The sequence below is a fragment of the Carex rostrata genome, chromosome 35, assembly GCF_964058835.1.
Source record: "Carex rostrata chromosome 35, lpCarRost1.2, whole genome shotgun sequence".
Lineage (NCBI taxonomy): Eukaryota > Viridiplantae > Streptophyta > Magnoliopsida > Poales > Cyperaceae > Carex > Carex rostrata.
In genome coordinates, this window is record NC_135952.1 from 981,801 (window position 1) to 1,004,272 (window position 22,472).

General features: G+C 34.5%; 1 protein-coding gene across 5 annotated transcripts in view; it reads left to right on the forward strand.

The window, feature by feature from the left end:
- DDI1 (ubiquitin family protein) overlaps window positions 1-22,472 on the forward strand; it is a 103,542-nt gene that overhangs the window by 63,912 nt on the left and 17,158 nt on the right. The window contains exon 1 of one of the 5 annotated variants that reach the window (XM_078298156.1): window positions 6,301-6,405. The exons of 1 other annotated variant lie outside the window; for it this stretch is intronic. Coding sequence is in view for 1 of the 4 variants with exons in the window: in XM_078298159.1 (XP_078154285.1) it covers window positions 6,723-6,742 (20 nt within the window). In the remaining 3 variants the exon portion in view is untranslated. Of the gene's footprint in view, window positions 1-6,300; window positions 6,452-6,622; window positions 6,743-22,472 lie in introns of those variants that run through there. 3 more of the 5 variants (XM_078298154.1, XM_078298155.1, XM_078298159.1) reach the window with 3 other exon arrangements.

Sequence of the window (22,472 nt, forward strand, 5' to 3'; positions counted from 1 at the left end):
TGAGATCTATAATTTAACACCATGTTTGGCAATTATCGGTTTGTTTGCCATGTTTGGCAATTATCGGTTTGTCTTGATCTCATGTTGATGTGTGTTATGTACATGGTGTTATCAGACTTGTTTAATTTTTAAATGTTGCATGAGTATTTATTATTGATAATGTATGTGATGTGCATACGCCTTACGTGTTAATACGTGGCGGGTTGTCTCGGGGTGTGACATATACATTCATTATTCAAGAAATGTTCAATACGCATTCAACAATTACAACATACCGAAAACAATATTCAATATTCAACATTACACTTGTATATACATCCATAATTCAACAAATATTCAAAAAATAAATGCAATAAAATTAATTTAATAAACTTCTAATTTTGTCCGCTTGACTTTAAACTAAATTAATTCCAATGTTTAAAATTTTCACATGTAGACACATCACTCGTAAAGTAGGCGGATCTCAATTGTTCGGATTCGTTCTTTGAAACTAATTAAACGGATTTTAGACTTGAGCTCACCAAGAGATTTGGTGAACTTAAGAACACCCTAGTTCTACTCGATAAAAAATTCTCATTATCAAGTTTGTAGGATGTCTCCCACAAGAGTGCCAAGATATTTAACATGCAACGATGGTCGATGGCCTTATCCCTTCGCATGTGTGCCATTTGGATTATACATGCTGTTGTCATGTCTAAGGTGCATGTGGTGATGTCATTTGGATTATACATGCTGTTGTCATGCCTAAGGCGCATGTGGTGATGCCAGCACGAACCATAGGAAGAAATTATAGTACTTTGCTACGATTTTTATCCTGCTATTTTGGACGGTCTGGAATAATTTTTTTGCCCACTCTATTAATTATTTAAATTACACCTTTTTAAATTAATTTAAATAGGTTAAAAATTAAAAACAAAATTTGAAGTATGTTGTTGGAAATTTAAAAAATCTCACAATCAAATCACACGCAATTAAGTATTAGTTGATAATTCCTTTAAATATCATTGATTTCATATATTGGGGAAGTCTCAGAATCGTATATATAATGATGGATTTTACATTTAAGAAAGAATAGACGAGGCTTATAATTAATGTTAAAATATAAATTACTTTAATGGCTTTTTATACATGAATTTTGGCTATTCCTCAATGTAATGGTTGAAGTTTCCTTTTTCAATTATCTAATTGTTACGTATTATGTAAGCAAGAGTAATAGTAACAGTAACAGTAACAGTAACAGTGCTTGGACACTTGGGCATGAGAGATTAATTTAATTAGAACATAATATATTAACAAGTGGCCTCCACCATTTATATTAATGGATACATATAATTATTTGTATTTGTACATGTATCCTCTTCTGAATAAAGATCATAAAAATTGTAAGTTCGAAATGGACAAATCTGAAAAGTTGGAACATCTCGTGGTATATATACTCCTCCATGATCCTCTAGCCTACACACCCACAAAATCAACAAACGCGGTGATAATTCCATCCTCACTAGTGTGCTCTAATCTTCCTAGAAATGGTACGTCCTAACTTTTTTTATACAATGGTCAAAATATTGGTTTTCTATAAAAATGAGTGTTCAAAAACTAATTAGCGAGAAATACTTCTAATTTATTAATCATCTTCTAAAATTATTTTTTGTGGATTGTGTTGATATATTGAAGACGATAATCAAGGCCGGGCCTTGCGGCGGAGATGGTGGGGAACCGAGAACTATTAATAAGAGCACTCGCATTGTTGCGATCCGTGTTTACCACATCCCTTATATTAATGCTATTACTATAACATACATAGTTGATGGCCATGCAGAGGCCGTTACTTGGGGTATACCAGGAGGAGAACTGGGAGAGGTACCACCTTTTTGCATTTCTATACTAATAGATTTCAACTCTTTGGGTGAAAAATGTGAACTCTTGCGTCTTGGTAATGCAAATTAACCATATTGATCTATTACGGGATAATAACAGAAGAAGAATGAAGTGGAAAACAAACCAATTCGACTTCTAAGGTAACGAAAACTGAATAACGTAGCCACTAAAAGTATAGTTAATTTATGATATTTATTATATGCTATTCGTCTTGTAGTTCGTTCTTCAACCTGATGAGTACATTACCTCTGTAAAAGGTTACTACGGTAGTACTATTGATGATGAATGGAATGGTCTGAAGGCACTTACATTTGAGACAAGCGAGACTAATGAACCATATGCATATGGTACTAAAGTGGGAAAAGAATTTTCACTTCCAGCGATTAATGGTAAAATTATTGGTTTCCATGGACGCTCTGAAAACCGTCTTGATGCACTTGGAGTTTACGTTAAGGTATGAAAAGTTATAATTATTCCTTTTTTTTTAAAACAAATGTGGAGGTTTGACACCAGTAGTGTTGTTCTTTCAAGGTATGTAAAATGATTATTGTGGATAAAACAAAAAAAACAAAACTCGATCACCATTTATTTTTTTCTTTTTTGACTTAAACTGAAATAATCAGTAATTAAGTTATAGGAAATAAGATCACCGTTAGATTATAAAATGCAGATAACGTTATGTTGTTTTGTTTTTCTTGGTTTTACATTTGCACTCGTATTTATAATTCCGGTCTTGCGATATGTTCTATTATATGTAGGTCTGACATCTTTTTTGTGGTTGATGATTAAAGTCTCATCTGGTTCACACTTTTGATAGTTTAGATAGATACCCAAAATCAATGGTCTTGCGATATGTTTCAAGTGGGAACATTTTAATTGCATGCTAATGCTTTATTAAGATTCTTTTTTATTAAGATTCTTTTTTATTGAAAAGGAAGGCCCAAAGTGTTTTATTAATCTATTAATTTAGTTATTTTTGAGAAACTTTTTTATTAAAATTTTACTTTATATAATATAATCAAACATTTTGGATGCAAATCCTCATCATAATGTAACTGATCCTCTATATCTTGTTGATTCTTTTGATTACGTAGGTTGATCACATTGGTGGTTCAACTGGTACTGGTAACATCTGAGATCGCTGGGTTTGAAGGCCATATATAAATATGACTATGTGAAAATAAGCCATACTCCCTGAGAAGATCGTTTCCAGAGAGAGATGGGTGTTATGTTTGTACTACTTATAATTCTACTGCGGATTCCATGTTAGGAATTCATCAATCCTAATCATGATTTCCATTGTTTATATTTGTTTTATATCGATGTATGATATGGATCCTTAGCCCATGAAGCAGGTCCGCAATAAAATAAATTATGAGTGTTGTGTGTAAGTACAGTTTGGTTTGTTCAAATTTTTTGCTTGTTTGATCAATAATGCTATTTGTCCGTTCCTCACGCCTTCAATATCAAAATTTGGAATAAATTACAGCGATGGAAAGAAAATTATTGTCTATTGGAAGACGGGTGAAATTATAAAACAGACTTAATATCTGTTGTTCCTCTTTACTGCTTAGTTTTCTATAGAATGTAACCTAAGGTTAAACAAAAGAATATAGATCAGCTTAGCAAAACGCTTTCTCTGGTATGGTACTAGCTCTGTAAGAAAGAAATATTGTTTGGTATAGCGTGGGAATATGTTTGTACGAAGAAAACCAAGGTGGTTTAGACATATTAGACGTAGAATTAATGAATAATTAATTAGATTTCCAGATCCACAAGTGACGGCAATTCGAAATTAATATAAGTAAGTCAACATCAGATCTGTGACGAGAATGTTCTTTGTTTTTCTTCTTTCTCTTTTTTTTTTTCCTGGAAATCTATCTTGACATATTCTGTGACGCGATGTGTATTGAAGATACATCCGATTTAAATTTGGACATGAATGATAGCCACATCAGATCCATACCGGTCAAAGCTTTATATATTCAACTTGAAATTTAGCATAGAAGGAAAAATCGGTATCGGTATCGGTATCGGGATCGGTACGTGCCGGCTGATTATGCTCCGAAAATCTGACTTTTTGGCTAGGTGCTTGTTTTACACTAACTATATTTAGAAAAAAAAAAACACACTCTTTCACTGTCAGAAACTATGTTGTGCTGGGTAAATCACTTCATTGTCATATGTATTAACTATTATGATAAAAATGAGAATATTGTTGTCCAGAACCAAAAAAAAAAAAAGACATTGTAGACTCAAATAAAGAATTGTTAATATCTTCATATCCCCCACTAAACTCTGATGTACTCAACATCTCATCATAAGAACTAACACTTGGACGTCTTGTTAGTTCATTAATATTTTTATATCGTGTTTCCCTTAGTTCAATTCCTGAGGTAGGGCCCCGTGGTTGTTCTCTATGCTGATTAATCACGGGCACACAATTAATGGATCGATGTGCATAATTCATTCTGTTTCAGTAGAACAATGACCAGTATCAGACCAAGATAGTAGAAATTAGACAAAAAATGCAGAATCTGCAGTATCGGATCGGTCACGGTTGATACCGATAAGTATCAGCCGATACGGATCGGTATCGGCCGATACTTCCTTCTATGAAATTTAGTTCCATATTTAATGGCATGGGCTTTTATTAAAGAATAATTTGATTTAGCAAATGCATGCATGGGTGGTCTTCTAAGAGTCTTCTAAGCAATTAAATATTATAGTGATTACTTTTGGGTGCTCTTCTAGGAGTCTTGTAAGCAATTAAACATTATAGTTACAAATTTGACTAAGTGGGTTTTTATTAGGAGAGAATTAATTTTGGGTTTTTTTGTTAAACTACAGATCCTGATAGTTACTATCAGGATCAGTTGTTTCAAATAACCGATCCTAATAGTATAACTATCAGGATTAGTTGTTTAACCAAAAAACCGATCATAATAGTTACTATCAGGATCGGAAATTTGAAACAACTGATCCTAATAGTTACTATCTTGATCGGTTAAATAACCGATCCAGATTAGTATAGTATCAGTATCGCCTTCATCAAAATCAGTTGTATTCCGATACTAATATGCTTATATAACCGATCCTGATTCTATATTTTCCACTAGTTATTTATTTCTTTTACTATAAATATGTATGATGTAACCTCTTTGGAGGCAGTGAAGTTTAATCAAAAGTTTAGTTTAATTTGACTAAGTAGATGCTCTTAGGTGATACGAATTCTTATGTAGGCGTGGACCGGATTGGACGAAATTCTAATTGTACGATTCGGAAATTAATTCAAATGATACATTAATGCAGGATGTGAATTATTTTACTGTCGATCAAAAGATTTCAGCGCATATATTGTGTCTGGACAAATCGCCATCGTTGAATTTGGATATCATGTTGAGTGGTTCGGATAGATATTTTGCACTTCAAAAACAAAAATATAAACCATAAGACATAATAAAGTATGACAAATATGAGGCATTGGAAACCCTCCTCATTCTACTATATTTGTACAAGTTTAGATCATATAGCCGTTGGAATAAATAAATAAAACATTTACAGAAGATTATGTATTAATTAAGTTTCAGCTGTAAAAGGAAGATCTAATAGGAAGAAAAAGAAAAATGAGAATTTGGTGTAATCTGGAAATTTCTCATAGATTGTGCTATGCGTCTCCAGGAGGTATATTTTCAATATGTGTTGTGCATATTTTCCTTTTTTATTATAACAAAGGCAGACGCAAGAATCAGAATAACGGCTAACCATGCTATTACAACCATACAAAGCACTCTTTTCTGTTTTAGATGATCAGAATTCCAAGCAGAACCGTTGATCCGCATCAAGATTTGTTCATACTTTATATGTATGTATCTTAAAGTAATCTGTACAAATATTGATATGAATAGAACTTCTTTACAAAGATTTGACAATGGACTGGATATGAGAATTTGTTACGAGTCTAAGGCCTTACTCGTCAAGCCCAATTATAGGCCCAACCAACTGATCCTTGCACATTCTCAACGGGCTAATCCGACCCGTTTAATATTCATGCTAAAACAGATCGGACGGTCCGGATCTAACCTCAAATTTTGAGTTAACTCGGGTGATATGAATTCCCAAATCAGACGGATCCAAATGAAAAAAATAAAGTAAAAATAGGCATCCCAAATTGGGAATCCAAACTCTCTGAGGTAACGGAATATTTCTCTTTTGATCTGGACCGTCCGATCAGAATTGGGATCAATCCGGACAAAGGTAGAATTGCAAGAGATTCTTTAATATTCGTGCAGGTTCTGATTAGACGGTCTTAATCTAAACATAAATATTCTGTTACCTTGGGTAATTTGAATTACCCAAATTGGTTGCTTTGATAAATAATCAACACTTGAACTTAAATTAACCCACCGTAAAAGAAAGTTACCAGCTTTTAGACGACGATTGCTCTCCTTCTTTACGTTACCCCACTTCACAAGCAAAAATATTATTCCACCGCTCCAAATTGTACCCAATCCCAACAATTTCTTCCTTCTCTGCGTTTGATTTGAGTCATCAATTGGAGAGAAGAAGAAGAGATGAAGATCACTGGCCCCTGGATAATCTCATATTCTGATAAGTTAGGTTTCAGATGAGTGTGAGATAGGAACTGTTACCTTGGGAATGCATGAATGTTAAGCATGCAGTCCGAATAGGAGAAGTAAAAACTGCTCTGCATTTCATATCTGTACTATTTTTGTCAGACGAAAGTAGCCATACAACAGCAACAGTTGCAATTTAATGGAAATGAGATCTGAAACTTTGATCTCTTGAGCGCGGTTGTTGTAAGAGACGGAGATTTAATTACTATGCTGGTTGCTTCTGACAGGTAAACTATCTTTAGATGTTCATTTATACTGTTATAAAACATTCTGATAAAACCAATTTAAGTGAAATTAAGAACTAGATTTGTACTCGGTCATTGATTAAAGCCAAACCTATTCATAAAAAGCAATATCTAGAGAAGTAGTTGCATTAATAATGAATTTTGAATCAAAGAAAGGATTAGAAAAGACAAATTATAGCATTACTAATACTAACTATGGATTAGTATTCTCCAGTGATAGAATATATCTTATCAGTAATAAGTTATTTAACTTTAGTGAAATGCATTTCCTTTGTCACTTGAAATCTTCAGAGTAGTGTTCTGCAACCATGGTTTATAGCTCTTTAGTACTCTAAGGAGTCTTAAGCTCACCGAACGGGTGCTCCTTTATCAAGCTTACTGCCACCTCTTTAGTGCTTTTTTTGCCCACCTTTTTTAAGTTTGTCCAAGTTTTTAAGCCATAGTTTCACATGCCTTAAGCATTTACCAAGCTTAAAGCTTTCTTATGAAAGTTACTTTTTAACTTTATTACCGAACGAGTGCTCCTTAGTGCAGCTTAAAATTTAAGCTTCATATGGTTACCGAATTGCATCAGATGGGTCAGCTGTAATTGTAAACCCTCAAGCATTCCAACAACACATCCGCCGTGCTTCCCAAATCATGGCTCAGCTTCTTCAGGCACGAATTAGGGGTATCAATGGGTACGGTACGGATGGGGTGGAGACATTTTCATACCCATACCCATTAAAATTGACCTTATCCATACCCTACCCATACCCATTAAAAATTGATCTTATCCTACCCTACCCTTACCCGTTAATATTATCGGGTAACGAAACAGTAGCGGGTGAATAACGGACAATACTAGTATAATAATTAGTTTTATTATATTTTACAAATTAAACATCAAAAACTCATTCATTTTAACAACTAAATTAATTTTTATAAAGAATAAAAATTAAAAAATACGAATATACATTTAAGTGGGTTGGAAATTGAATTGAATATACATTTAAGTAGGTTGGAAATTGAATTGAATATATATTTGGATTTTATAATTACCTTATAGGGTAACAGGTACGAAATAGTCATTACCCATACCTTACCCATTTATTTAACGGAAAAAAATTCTTACCCATGCTCATACCCAATAAGCTAACGAAAAAAAAATTTTACCCATACCCGCCTTATCGAATACGATACGGGTCGGGTAAACAGCTAAAAAGGTACCATTGACACCCCTAGCACGAATGTTTTTGTTATATATATAGTTTTAAATATTCTGTTTTGTGTTTTACAATTATTTTACATATATTATTTGTACGCATCTGTTGTGGTGAGAACTTATTTTACATGTAAGAACCTTCAGTGAATTATAATTTATAAAATATGGCCCCTAATATCAAATGTACCAGAGACTTCTGCTAATGCCCGATTCAAATATATAATTAGAAATTAATAAATTTGAGCATTAAATAAGAGATATAAAAAAACTAGAAGAGGGTTCTTTCAGATTTGGTAACTTGAGAATACATGGGCTATTATATATTTGTTCCTCTTGCCTATTTGGAATATGGGGAGACGCTTTAAGATTTGTGCAAACTTAAATTAAATGGTCTGGATCTATCTTGATCCTGTCAGGTACCTTACCTATTCTGAATTCATACTACCTGCTATAATTTTTTATGAAGTTTTCCCTGCTGAATATGAATTTCTAACTTTGATCCGCAACTTGCTCAGGCTATATTAGGAAATGACATAAATGCCCTTCAGGACATTCTACGGTTACGCTGCAAGCAGAGACTCGAAATGAAGCGCAAGCAGGATGAAGAACTCGTAAGAAACAAGATAAAATTCAAAAATACATGCTTATAGTCATGTTTATAGTAACTAAATTTCAGCCTCATTTGAAATCAGGCATTTCAAAATTACATGTACCAAGAGCCTGCATCCAACATTGGATTAATTAACTCGGGCATTAATATATTTCAAAATGAATCATGAAATTAAATTATCGTCTGGGTGATTTCTTATTTTGGAAAAAATAGTAATTGTACAACTTTACAGGTTAGCTTCCTAAAACATTTATCATGATTTTTCGTGATAACTGAGAATCATGAGTTTTAATTCAACAAAAATTGAAAGCATAGTGACTGATTAAACCATGACGCACATAAAACAAAGTGACAGGAAAATGCTTTTGCCGACAAATATGTTAAATGCTTATTTATGTGCTTTATTAATTTTGACCTACAACAGTACTGATTACTCTCTTATTTTGGCATTATAATTGTACGCAATCGCTATCTTCCCTTTAATTTTGATTGGAAATTGGATGTTAGACATGCCCGGTGCTAAAATTTATCAGCAAGCCTCTATAATTAACTTTTTATCTAATAACAGAACACCATTTGTCTCCTATTTTTGTTTTGTTGTAAAAGTTTCCTAATTAATTGAGATTCAGAAAATTATATAATTTAGGCTCATAATTAATGTGCTGGGACGATTACTTATTTCTTCTACTTATAATTTACAAGTTACAACCAACCAACCTACATACATATATTTCTTTTCATTTTTTGGATTAAACTGTATGAGCAATTGCTTTTCATTTTAATGCGAAGACACAAAACCTTTATATCTATAATTTGATGATCTCATATTTTTCTATCCACTTGTGTTTATTAGGAACTCTTCCCATGAAATGTTTAGAACTCTGAACCGGGTTTTATTGATTGGTTCAAAAAAATATGTTGATAAGATGTGTGTTTTATTCATCATGATAAATATTGCTTGATAGAACCAATGACATATACATGCCAAACTTTATCTCACGTAAGCTTACCTTAGAAACATATGTTTAGAATATTATTTCTGTCATATTTCCTTCACACGTAATTAACCATCATCATAACGTTTAGAAGTATGAACTTCTTTGCAAACACTCCTGCTTTATTCATTAGACAACAAGATAATTGGGAGCGCTAATTTGTCAAGTAACCGCGTTTGCAATAATGATTTTACGTATGTGAAGTCAATCAACAATATTATTATGAGGGTTCAAATGCCTTCATTTTTTGTGCCTCCATCATGTCTCTATTTTTAAAAACTACAATTACTCAAAATTTAAATCATAAACGTCAAAATAAAACCGTTAGATGTGATCTATGTTATTTTCTTTATGTGCTCATAAAGAATTATCATATTTTAATTTTGTTTTTATGTGAATAAATAAGTTGAAAAATTAATGTCCAAAAATTATCCGCAATAGTACATTTTTTTTATAAGTTCTTGATGACAATCAAAACAAAGTTGTAATGTTATAATTTTTTACATGTGCATAGATAAAATGATATAGATCACATCCAACGGTTTTGTTTTGAATTTTAAGTTATTGTAGTTTTTAAAAATGGAGGCATAATTCAGACACAAAAATGGAGGCATTTGAACCCTCCTCTATTATTATTTATTATTTATTATTGGTTATCATTAATTATCCATCATGCAGGTTCTATACTCTTGTGTGTGAGGCTGCTATCTCAATATTCAGATGCGTTTCTTTTTTATTAATCAGTATATGGGAGCATTGCCATAATTTTGTATTTTTGATATGTCATTAAGTACGTCTTTATCAATTTCTCACTAAAGCTGAAGTAATTGATGTAGCTAGAATCAGACTTATTTATTAAGAAAGCATCCCCATTTGTTTGGTAAATTTGAAAGTAAGAACAATATACACGTGTACCAAAATTGTTGACATATAACTTAGTACGTAATAACAACAAATTATAATACAATAGAGTTTGAAAAGTGTTATACTTATTTTCAGACTATTCTCGTCTACTAACACTACTACAAAAGATGACTATACACGGTTAGAAATGCTGACAGTGACAGTTCCGCAACCGTGTATGTGCACGTCCACTAGTGGAAAATATGGAATCAGGATCGGTTATATACGCATATCAGTATCGGAATACAACCGATCCTGATGAAGGCGATACTGATACTATCAGGATCGGTTGTTGAAACAACCGATTCTGATAAAAACTATCAGGAACGGTTGTTTATAAACAACCGATTCTGATAATAACTATCAGGAACGGATAAACAACCGTTCCTGATACTATTTTTTTTTTTCACAAATTAGATAACAGAGAATTAAGACTCCTGATAATAATTATATTTCATAAAACCAGCAGTACAACTCAATTATTGCGTGAATTCCCGCTGTCACGTATATAAATTAAAATACTGTTACCACTTACCAGAAAACACATTGCTATGCAAAACCAAAAAAAAACAAACCAGAAAACACCCTTTCCTCCCTCCAAAAACTCCAAATAATTACCTCGAAAAATTAGATTGGACCAGATCTATCTTGTATTTGTGTTTTGTCAATTAAACAATCTAAGAACATTGATGATACATTAATTCACAATAAAGGCAATGCAAAACAGTAAAGAAAAACAAACAACTAACCTTTTTTCTAGGGAGATATGAGAGGGATTTGAGAGGATTTGAGAGGGAGATACGGAGACCGAGAGAGACGCTAAGTTGAAAAACAAACAACTCCCCAACATAGGTTGAAAATGAGAGGATTTGAGAGGGAGATACGGAGACCGAGAGAGACGCTAAGTTGAAAATGAGAGGCGCGAAATGAAAATAAGAAGAACCCTAAGCAGGTTATATAGGGAGTTATCATCAGGATCGGTTGTTTATAAACAACCGATCCTGATACTATTTTTTTTTTTTTTCAAATTTGGTTCTGCCAAAAAAAAAATAAAAAATAAAAAATGTATCAGGAACGGTTGTTTATAAACAACCGTTCCTGATACATTTTTTTTTTTTTTTTTTTTTTGTGCAGAACCAAATTTGAAAAAAAAAAAATAGTATCAGGATCGGTTGTTTATAAACAACCGTTCCTGATACTATTTTTTTTTTTGTTGCAGAACCAAATTTGAAAAAAAAAAAAAAAAAATAGTATCAGGATCGGTTGTTTATAAACAACCGATCCTGATACTTTTTTTTTTTTTTTTACCATCTTTGAAAAAAAAATAGTATCAGGATCGGTTCTTAGCTAGGCACCGATCCTAATTATCAAGTATTAGGATCGGTTCTTAGCTTAGAACCGATCCAGATACTATCTGGATCGGTTCTTAGCTAGGAACCGATCCAATTAGTTCATGTGCTATGCTTTCATTAGTTTTTAGTATCGGTTTTATTGATAAAACCGATCCAGATAGGTATTAGTATCGGTTGGTTCATACAACCGATCCAAATAGGCCGATCCTGATTTCAGTTTTTCCACTAGTGGTCATGTATGAAAGTTGTGTCTGTATATCCTTTATATACATGGTTAAACAAACAAAATCGTGTCAGAAATAAAAAAAGAAACGCTGACCCATTACCTTTCTTACATTGGAAGGGTAAGTGTTTATGATAGCAAGGGTTATATACATGGTTCCTCGATAGGAACTGTGTATATATAATTCAACGGAATCATATACGGTTGCTTTATAACAACAATGTATGTTACCCTTTGTACACGGTTGATTTTGGTAGAACTGTGTATGACTATGTATTGTTTGATCCATATTTACTATCCATTAAACATACAATATTACACCTTCATATACATCTATCATCCAAAGAAATATTCAACATGCATTCAACAATTACAACATACCGAAAACAATATTCAATATTCAACACTACACTTTTATATACATCCATAATTCAATAAATATTCAACATGCATATACACATCCACCGGCCATTTTTATTAATATCCCTAAAAAAATTCAAAATTTTACAAATGCCCCTGTCCCCAATTTTTTTTTAAATATGCCCTGACCGCCTGGGCTTCGGGGGGCCCAAATATCATGTGAGGCGCCACAGGGCCGGGCGGCCCATACCACAAGTGAGGCACCACCCCCCCAGGCGCCCCATATGTAGTATGATTTAAACCCATTCGTTTTCTGCCTCTGTCACTTCCCGATTTGAGAACTTCCCTCGAGGCGAGAAGCTGAATGAATAGGTATTTTTTTAATTATAATAATTAGTCATTACTTTTTAATTATAATAATTAGTCATTACTGTTGCAAGTACTGTAGCGTACTGTACATTTTACTGTTTCACGCACTGTAGCGTACCGTATATTTACTGTTGCACGCACTGTAGCGTACCGTACATTCACTGTAGAAATTTACTGTTGCACGCACTGTAGCGTACTGTACATTTACTGTAGAAATTTACTGTACATTCACTGTAGCGTACCGTAATTTTTTTTTTAAAAATGTAGTTTGTTAAAGAAGAGATGTTAGTTGCACTGTATGTCGGCGGCAAGTTAGAAAGGGATGAAGATGGCGTGCATTACACGAAAGAAGTCGCATTTGGCTTCGAGATTAATGAAAATACCACATTTGAGGAACTGAAGCAGCTAATATACGAAAAGACATCTATAAACCCCAACAGGTATGAAATAGAATTGGCTACACGGATTGACAACTCACGTGGGGGGGGGGGTAGACCTTACTTTGTTAAATTTCCAATAACAGATGCCAATTTGTGGAGAGTTGTGTATACTCAATTTGTAGCTTGTGGGGTCCCAGTAATGGACATATATTCGAAGAGGGTTCCCCGAACAAGGGCTGGACCTTCAAGTTCGGCTGGGGCTAGACCTTCAAGTTCGGCTGGGGTTGGACCTTCAGGTTATGACAATTCGGGTTATGATAACCAGGGGTACCATCAGCACTCCCCTTATGACCACCAGGAGTACCACCAGCAATCCCCTTATGACAACCAAGAGTACCACCAGCAATCCCCTTATGACAGCCAGAGGTATCACAGCCCCGGTTATGACAACCAGGGGTACCACAACTCCCCATAAAATACTGAAGAGTTACCACTACCACCCAGACAGACACCCATAATCCCTAGATTTCCAACTATGCCAGAGTCAGGACCGGTACCCGTTAATCGAAATGATATTGATATTGATGTTGATGCTATTGAGGCCGTACCAGAAAGGGAAATGGAAACGAGGGATGAATACCAAGGGGTTTGGGAAGCTGATGACTTATCAGATGGTGATGCAAATGTACCAGGGTTGTCCAGGGCAGAAAAATTCCCGATTAGAGGTCGGGGGAATAAGCATCCGGTTGCCACATTCAACGACACCATAGCTTTCGAAGAGGCAGACATTAGTTTCTTTGGTCCTCGTGTTGAATACAACAAAGAACTTGCCGCAGGGCAAGTTTATACCAACATAGACGAACTTGTAAAGAAAATAAATGAGACTCATGTTCACGGCAACTGGGAATGTATAATATACAAAAGGGACCGAACAAGGTTAGTTGTGCTTTGTACAACTCACCCGCGCTGCGAGTTCCGCCTTTTTGCAACCCCTGCGGGTTCAGGGGAAGCATGGATGATTAAGAAGTGTGAACCACCTCATACATGCAAGTCTGCGTCCACAAGGACAGACCATGCGCAGCTGACGGCATCATTAATTGCCGATGCAATTGAGGAGGACATTAAGTTGGATCCATCGATGAGCATCAAGGCGGTGGCTATGACCGTCAGACACAAATACAAATATGTAATCCCAAAATACAACAGGCTGTGGAGAGGTCGTGAACTTGCAGTTTGCAGGATATTCGGTAGTTGGAAGGACTCATATGGCTATCTGGCACCATTGCTCCAGGCCATGGCAAGTACAAATGTCGGCACCGTATATGAGCGATGGCATGACCTTTTTTTTGATAAAGACGGTGTACTAATAGAGGGAGCTAAACAATTCAAGGGCATAGCATGGGCTTTTGGTGCTTGTATCCAAGCTGTGCCATACATCAGACCTGTTATCAGCATTGATGCATGCTTCATGTCTGGCCGTTACGAGGGGAGGCTACTCATAGCATACGCATATGATGCTGAGAACCAGCTGTTGCCTTTGGCCTTTGCAATTGTTCATAAAGAGGACGGCGAGAACTGAGGATTCTTTATGCAGTTTTTAAGAAGACGGGTGATTGGGGAAGAAAAGTTTTTCTGTGTGATATCAGACCAGCACAAAGGAATAAAATATGTTTTTGATCGTGAAGATTACGGTTGGTCAACACGTATTGGCCAGTGTGTGCACAGGTTGTGTATGCAACACGTTGCGGAGAACCTTTCCAAAGCAACCGGGGGCGACACGTGGGTTACCGATACATTTAGATGGAATTGCAGAAAGAAAAAGCCGAGAAGGGTGGTAGAGATGACTAGCAGTTTTGCAAAGGTACATGTATTTCAATTGTTTACATATATTATTGTACTTTAAGAAAACAAATTTTTTTTACTACAATTGTTTACTTACATTATTATATTTCCTTATTTTCTATGTAGTACATGCCAAAGACAAATCTCTACTTAATGAAGGTGGGCAAAAATAATCCCCGAGATGTCAACGAAGACCAGCATACGAGAAAATATATCAATCCCGGGATGGAGGTTGGCGTTGGAGAATTATGACCACCAATGGATCCGAGTCACTGAATGCAGTATTCAAGCAGAGCCGGATGTTGCCTGTGGCTGCAGTTGTAGAGGACACATTCTACAAGTTAAATGCCTGGTTTCAGGAACGGCGTGGTAAGGTCGCAGAATTAATAAGGATGAACCAGTCATTTTCAACAAGGGTGGAGGAGAAACTAAGACGACACAGAGACAAAGGTGCAACTATGATCGTGATCCCGATGGGTAATGATGGAATAGAATTCGAAGTGCAAAATCCAAATGAGTACGTTCCTACCAGCCATAAACCAGACGGCACTATGGCGTTTGTCAAGAGGGCTTGCAAGTTCGTGGTTAAATTCGGAGATGCCAGGGCGGTAACCTGTACATGCCAAGGACCCCAGCTAAGTCACATACCCTGCAGTCACGTGATGGTGGTATGCCGAGTGAGGAACTACTGTAAGGATCACTATGTTGCTGACATGTACCGTACCGATTACCTTGCTTCCACTTGGGGTGGATCTTTTCATTCTTATCCTGATCAGCATGAGTGGCCTGCAAATGTCGGAGATAGAATATTACCTTCAAAAGGATGGATAAAAAAGGGAAGGAGGAGACACAAGCGTATTGTAATGACCATGGACGAGATGGGTGGTAGGCGACCGTCGGGAAATCGGGCTCGTCGTTCTGTTTCTGAAAGGCGCAGGGCAGGTACGTAGAATTGTACAAAATTTATTTATGCTTTAATTATAATATTACTAACTGAATTGCATTGTTACATTTAGATGCAATAAACGAACACAACGAAAGAGAAAATGCCAGAGTTGTTGCTGAAGCAACCGGTAGAACACAACCCCCTCCTCCTGTAAGCCAATCATCTAGTAGCGAAGCCTCTACAAGTAATGCCGCACCTGCCACTGGTACCAGAAGAACTAGTCGTTTGTTAGGTTTATTCAGACGTGGTGGCAGATAAACTTGCTATTTTGCTTATGCGAATTGATTTATTTGGTATATGTGTATGTGTGTGTGTGTGTGTGTGTGTGTGTGTGTGTGTGTGTATATGTATATGTATATGTATATGTATATGTATATGTATATGTATATGTATATGTATATGTATATGTATATGTATATGTATATGTATATGTATATGTATGTGTATGTGTATATGTGTATGTGAGTTTTTTTGTATGTGTATGTGTATATATGTATGTGCATGTGTGTATGTGTATGTGTATGTGCATGTGTGTATGTGTGTATATTATACATATAGTTCACCAAAAAAATAAAAATATAAAAAATCAAAGTTATAAAAATTTACGACATCACTCTGTAAATATATCAAATTTTTTTTTTTGGCATACGCATGTTATGTATATGTATATGTGTATATGTGTATATTATACATATATTATAAAAACCATAATAAAGGCCAAGTCCTTATTAGTGTTATATTTAGACTTGTGATATCCAACTGACAAATAAAATCAAAGTTCACCAAAAAAATAAAAATAAAAAAATTAAAGTTATAAAAATTTACGACATCACTTCGTAAAAATATCAAATATTTTATTTTTTGCCACACTCTAAATAAGAAAACTTTTTTTTTTACAAAATTATTCAAATCAAAATACTAACATCTCAAAAAAAAAAAAAAAAAATACCATGGGGCGCCCCAGGGGGTGGCGCCTCACTTGTGGTATGGGCCGCCCGGCCCTGTGGCGCCTCACATGATATTTGGGCCGCCCGAAGCCCAGGCGGTCAGGGCATATTTAAAAAAAAATTGAGGACAGGGCATTTGTAAAATTTTGAATTTTTTTAGGGATATTAATAAAAATGGCCGCACATCCACAATTCAATATTCAACATACATATACATATACATATACGAAAGACATGGCCCTATCAACAATTTTTATGCTGCTATTTTTGACGGTTTGGAATATAAATACAGTCCTTGAACCATTTGACAATTATTATTTATCTAGAACTGACAGGGGGTAAACTGGGCATTTTGCGATCTCCACCTGTCGAATTTGGGGATTTTTTTTTTCATGTAATTCAATCTTTTATGATCATGGAATTTGTCACATACATTATATTTATGAAAATGGATCATTGTGATGATGGTTGTATTAATTATTTTAATAACATCTTTTTTAAAATTAATTTAAATAAGTTAGAAATAACTCGTACAATATCCCTAATGCTTTCTCAGCAGATACTTAATTAATGAATGATCTATTCTTGGAAGGAAGCTAGCTAGAAATAATGCAATGGTAGTTTCTATATACACATAAACCACGTGATTGTAGGAGTCAATAATGCCACGTATTCAAACAATATGCACGCTTCTTTGATCTTGTGTGACATATCGTTCTTATCTTCTAACAATTAGCTAGTATATATGCATGTTTCTCGTTTCCAAAATCTATATAACCACTCATTCGTTGTAACATCACTTTTAGTACCGTACACACCTGTCTTTTCAGTGAAGGGGATAAATTTGTTCCTTGCTAAAATATAATTTAGATAGCCAGCTGGAATTCTATTCAAGCCCAGTACTGCATTAGCTAGCTAGGGTCTAGGTTTTGTTTCTGTAAAATGCTTTCTCGCTTTCAAATCAAGTTGAGGAGAATTAAACGAGCATGATTTTGCTATATAATTATGAACTCAAGTTCATAGATGTTCGTACCCTCGATTGATTTTTCCGTAATAATTGATATCTGATTATTAATTTATTCAATTTCACAAGTAATGCATATGCACCGAATAGTTTTAAGTTACATATATAACCACTTATTCGTTCTCTTATATATATACTAGTATCGTGTCCGTGCATTGCAATAGAGACATATTATAAGATTAAATAGAATATGGAGAGACTTTTTTATTTGAAATTCACACAAAATTTTAAAAAATTAAATAAAAATAAAAGACAAATTGAAAAAAACGGAAATCCAAATAATAAATAACAATAAAAGTCACAACAAAAATGAAAAAGAAAGGATCGAATATAATATGATTTTTTTTAAATATCAGTGCTCTAATTTTCTCTACAAGCGAGACAGATCATTAAATGATTTAAAGGAGATGATATGTAAAGAAACAAATTTAAAAAATATATAATTAAATGATTGAAATAAGGATTTTCTCTACATATATATTCTTGATGAAAATTATTTTAACAATAAAAATTTCTCTACATATCATTTATCTACACGAAAGTTCTAGATATTCTTCATTTTCTCTTCATTTACTCTTCAGATTATAAAAATTTATTGCTTTTGTCAACACAAGATCGGCTATTCATCTATTCACAAAATTATATATTAGTAACTGTTACAATTTTCTTTTCTTTTCTTTTTCTCTCACCACAGGAACAAGCTGGAATTCGCTCCTCCTCCCACGGGCGATTACCATCTGAGGAGCAGAGGACCATCGTCCGATACGGCCCGTACAAATCTTCACGCGGACCGTACAGCTCCTCCATTCTCCAGAACCAGCTATTCCTGCTCAACCGCCTCTTCACACAGTCCGTGCACCCTACACACGGTCCGTACACTCCATATCTGGTTAGTTTCCATGTTTTCTTTTATTTACTCTTTCTTGTGTGAATTTAAGCATTGAGGACAATGCTTCATTCAAACTTGGGGGTGAAATAGAAGAAAATTGTATCTGCATTTAGGTCATATTTATTTTTCAAACTTTTTAGGATTTATAACCTTGATTTTTACTTGACCTTGAATAGAATTTGTGATTTTGAACTTAATTGCTTGAGATTGCAAATTTGTCAAGATGTTTTACGAAGTTATGAAAAATAGAGTCTTGCATAATTGGACTTCATTGTCTGAAAATGCATAAAGTATAAAACTCATGTTTATTTTTCAAAAATTTGTGTGATTGTTAGAATTAAGTACTTGTTTGAAAAATTTTGGTAGTGATTTGGATGACTTTGAAAGATTAGAAATAACTCCATGTTTGATCAAAGAATTGCATAGGATGGGATGTTTTGAGACTTTGAGAAAAAAAATGAAAACTTGAATTGTATTGAAAAAGCATTTTGAAACTGAACCGTGCCTTATAAAATAGGGAATTGGGGATTTTAAATAATAGAAAGATTGGGATATCCATGGGTATGAAATAATACCTTGGATGTGTGTATTCATGATATATGCAAATGAAATAAATGAAAAGATGGAGAAAATAAGAGTACTGGCAATAAGTCCTACTGGGCGCCTTTGAGCTTGTCTCCCAAAGAAAAAAAGAGTACTGGCACAATCCGACGGGATGCCTTTGAGCTCGAAAAGTTTCAAAAATATTTGCAGTTATCAACACATGAAATCCGCGACTTTCTAACCTAAGCTTGTTTCAAGCTTGGGGGGGCGAAAAAGGAAAAATCACCACAAACGAGGGCATAATTTCAATTTAAGAATGAAAGATTGATCAATTCAAGTAATTAGTTTTTGCAAATATTAAAGCATCTCAGAATATGAAATTTCATTAGTCAATTTGTGGGGTGAATCAAATTGATCAAGGAAAGTCCAAATTGTATCCAAAATGATTCTCTAGGTTCTTAACAATAGCAAGCTCATGTAAATTTTTCACATTTAGGAATTTATCTACATTTAGGTAGTCCACAGTCCAACCCGATACCTAAGTTGGGATTTTTGCTTGAGGACAAGCAAAGTTCAAGCTTGGGGGAATTTGATATCTCCATATTATATCTAAATTACGGCCCTGATTTACACTGAAACCTGTGCTTTAAAGCCTATAAATGTGGATTTTTTACTTATATTTCGATGAAATATGGTACTGCTATGCTTTGTTTGGTATTTTGCAGGAAAAATGGCGAAAAACTGGATCTGACTACTTTCATACGGCCCGTATGACATTTTGTACGGCCCGTACAAGATCTGCCCAACCACACAGAAGGTTCCACAACAGAGGCACAAAGTCTCCAAGACAAAGCACAGGCATACGGCCCGTAGGACGCTAATTCGGAAAATCCAGCTGGAATCTGAAATGAGCATAATTTAAGAAGGCCGAAAAGGAAGCCTCTTGGGAGGTGATTTGGGCATTAAAAGGAGATATTCCACAGCAGGAAATGGGGGGGAGAGATCATTCCTCATCATGGGGGGATCAACCTAGGGTTTGGGAGCGAGGGCTTGGCTTGGAGAGCAAGTAGAGAGGAGGAAAACGAGAGTTTTGCGACGGATCTTCTTCCTTCTTCGAGTTTTGCCATGAGCTCCCTTATCATTATCTTTACTTGTTTAATTTGTTTTCTTTTCTTTTAGTTTCTAGGGCTAAGATGTAGTTTCTAGTTTGGTTTTGTTTGTATGCTACTTGGATTTTGTGTTGAATGCTTTGTTTTTACCTTGTTGTGTAGTATTTTGATTGCTTTATTTGTGCTTGCTTGAATCGAATAGTCATCCCGTTAGATGAATGCGCACATCTAAGTGTTAGGAGCCAAGTCTATGACATTTAATCCAACCGAATAAAGTATATGAAGTAGGGTGAAACCAAGGAGTACCCGAAAGGTGAAACTTTCCTTGAGGCGAAAGTCCTTGGATACTTTTAGTAAACCGACAAGTGACTTAGATAAATTAGGCCAAAATGCGAAAGTTGAGGTTTAACGCATCTAAGAGGAAAGTATTTGAGTCCGGTAATCGGGTACTAGGCCAAAATACGAAAGTTGAGGTTAGGTATCTAGATCTGGTCAATAGAAACCCTAATCATTAGCACCAACGCAGAAAACAGTAGCTGCAGCATTAACTCGGGGTCCCCTACGAGCCGTACGGGAATCCGTACGGGCCGTATGCCTCGGGATGAAACAGAAATGAAATATGAACCCTGGAAACGCCTTTTTGTTCTTATTAAACAAAACCCCAAAAATATTTATTGTTTTGAATAACATTATTTATCTTTTTAAAACACCAAAATCACATTTGCAACTTCTAGAGTTTATTTAATTTAAGTAAAGTCCAGTTAAGTTTCAACCGTCCCTGTGGATCGATACCTGATAATACTACGCGATTAGGATTGTACACTTGCAATCTGAGTCGAAAGTGTAATCAAGGTTAAAAGGTACAGCTTGCTGTACTGAAACTTTGTGCATACTTTTGTGTGAACAGGTTCGAATTTAAACTTTGGACCCAGACTACTAACTCAATTCCAAAATTTAAATCTGAAATACCCACTCAGCGCCTTCTAAGCCATAAAAAAATTCACATACTGAATCTATATTCTTATATTATTTAATAATACTTTCTAAAAATAAAAATTCTCTATAATGCTACGACATTTTGTAGCAAAATTTATTTTTTGTTTATAATTGAATATTTATAACCCAAATTACACATTTTAAATTTGTTATATTGAAACTCTCCTCTGGATAACTTCGTATAAAGAATACCTTGTGATATTCTTATTATTAATTCTTTTTATATTTATTAATATTCATTATAATGATTATTCTCTAGATAACTTGTGGTATTATTAATTACTTCATAAAATACAATGTATTGTATTTTTCTGTCTTTGTTCATTATGTGAGTTAATTTTCGGTATTTAAAAAACTTTCTATAGAAGTTAGTCGACACATATTAATGACAATTGATTATTGTCAAAACCTTGATTGAGAGTTAACAAAACGTGGCATGCGCAGATTAATAATTTTCATAGATGGTAGGGAAATGAAACGGAGGAAATGGAGAAATAGAGAAATAATTTAATTGCAAGAATAGAAGATAGTTGTAAGGAGAAATAAGGAAACAAATTGCTAAGGATTTATGAGTTGAATACAACTTGCATGTATTAATTCATATATGATACAATTGGTTGTTTCTGTTTATATTAATTTTCTATTCATATTAGCTTGCATGGTTTTATATTATTTGTTGATTGGTACCTACTATTGTGTGTTTTTAATATAAATGGATGGATATACACACACACACGTACGGGGGCTTCACCCTAATAAAAGCACAATTAAAAAAAAATATATATTATCATAAATTACCAACGGCTCAAAATTAGTTAGTAACAAATGGTGTAAGTGACATCTGCCATCGGTTGAACAACCGCGCACACTAGATGGCATTAGACCCTTAACGGCATCAAATATCAAACGCCGTATGTGGGATCGCCATCGGTTCATTACAAAGTAGATCCGATGGTGTTCTACATTAAACAACTTATTTAACAACCAGAAAACTATTACTCCCATTGGTCCCTAATTTTT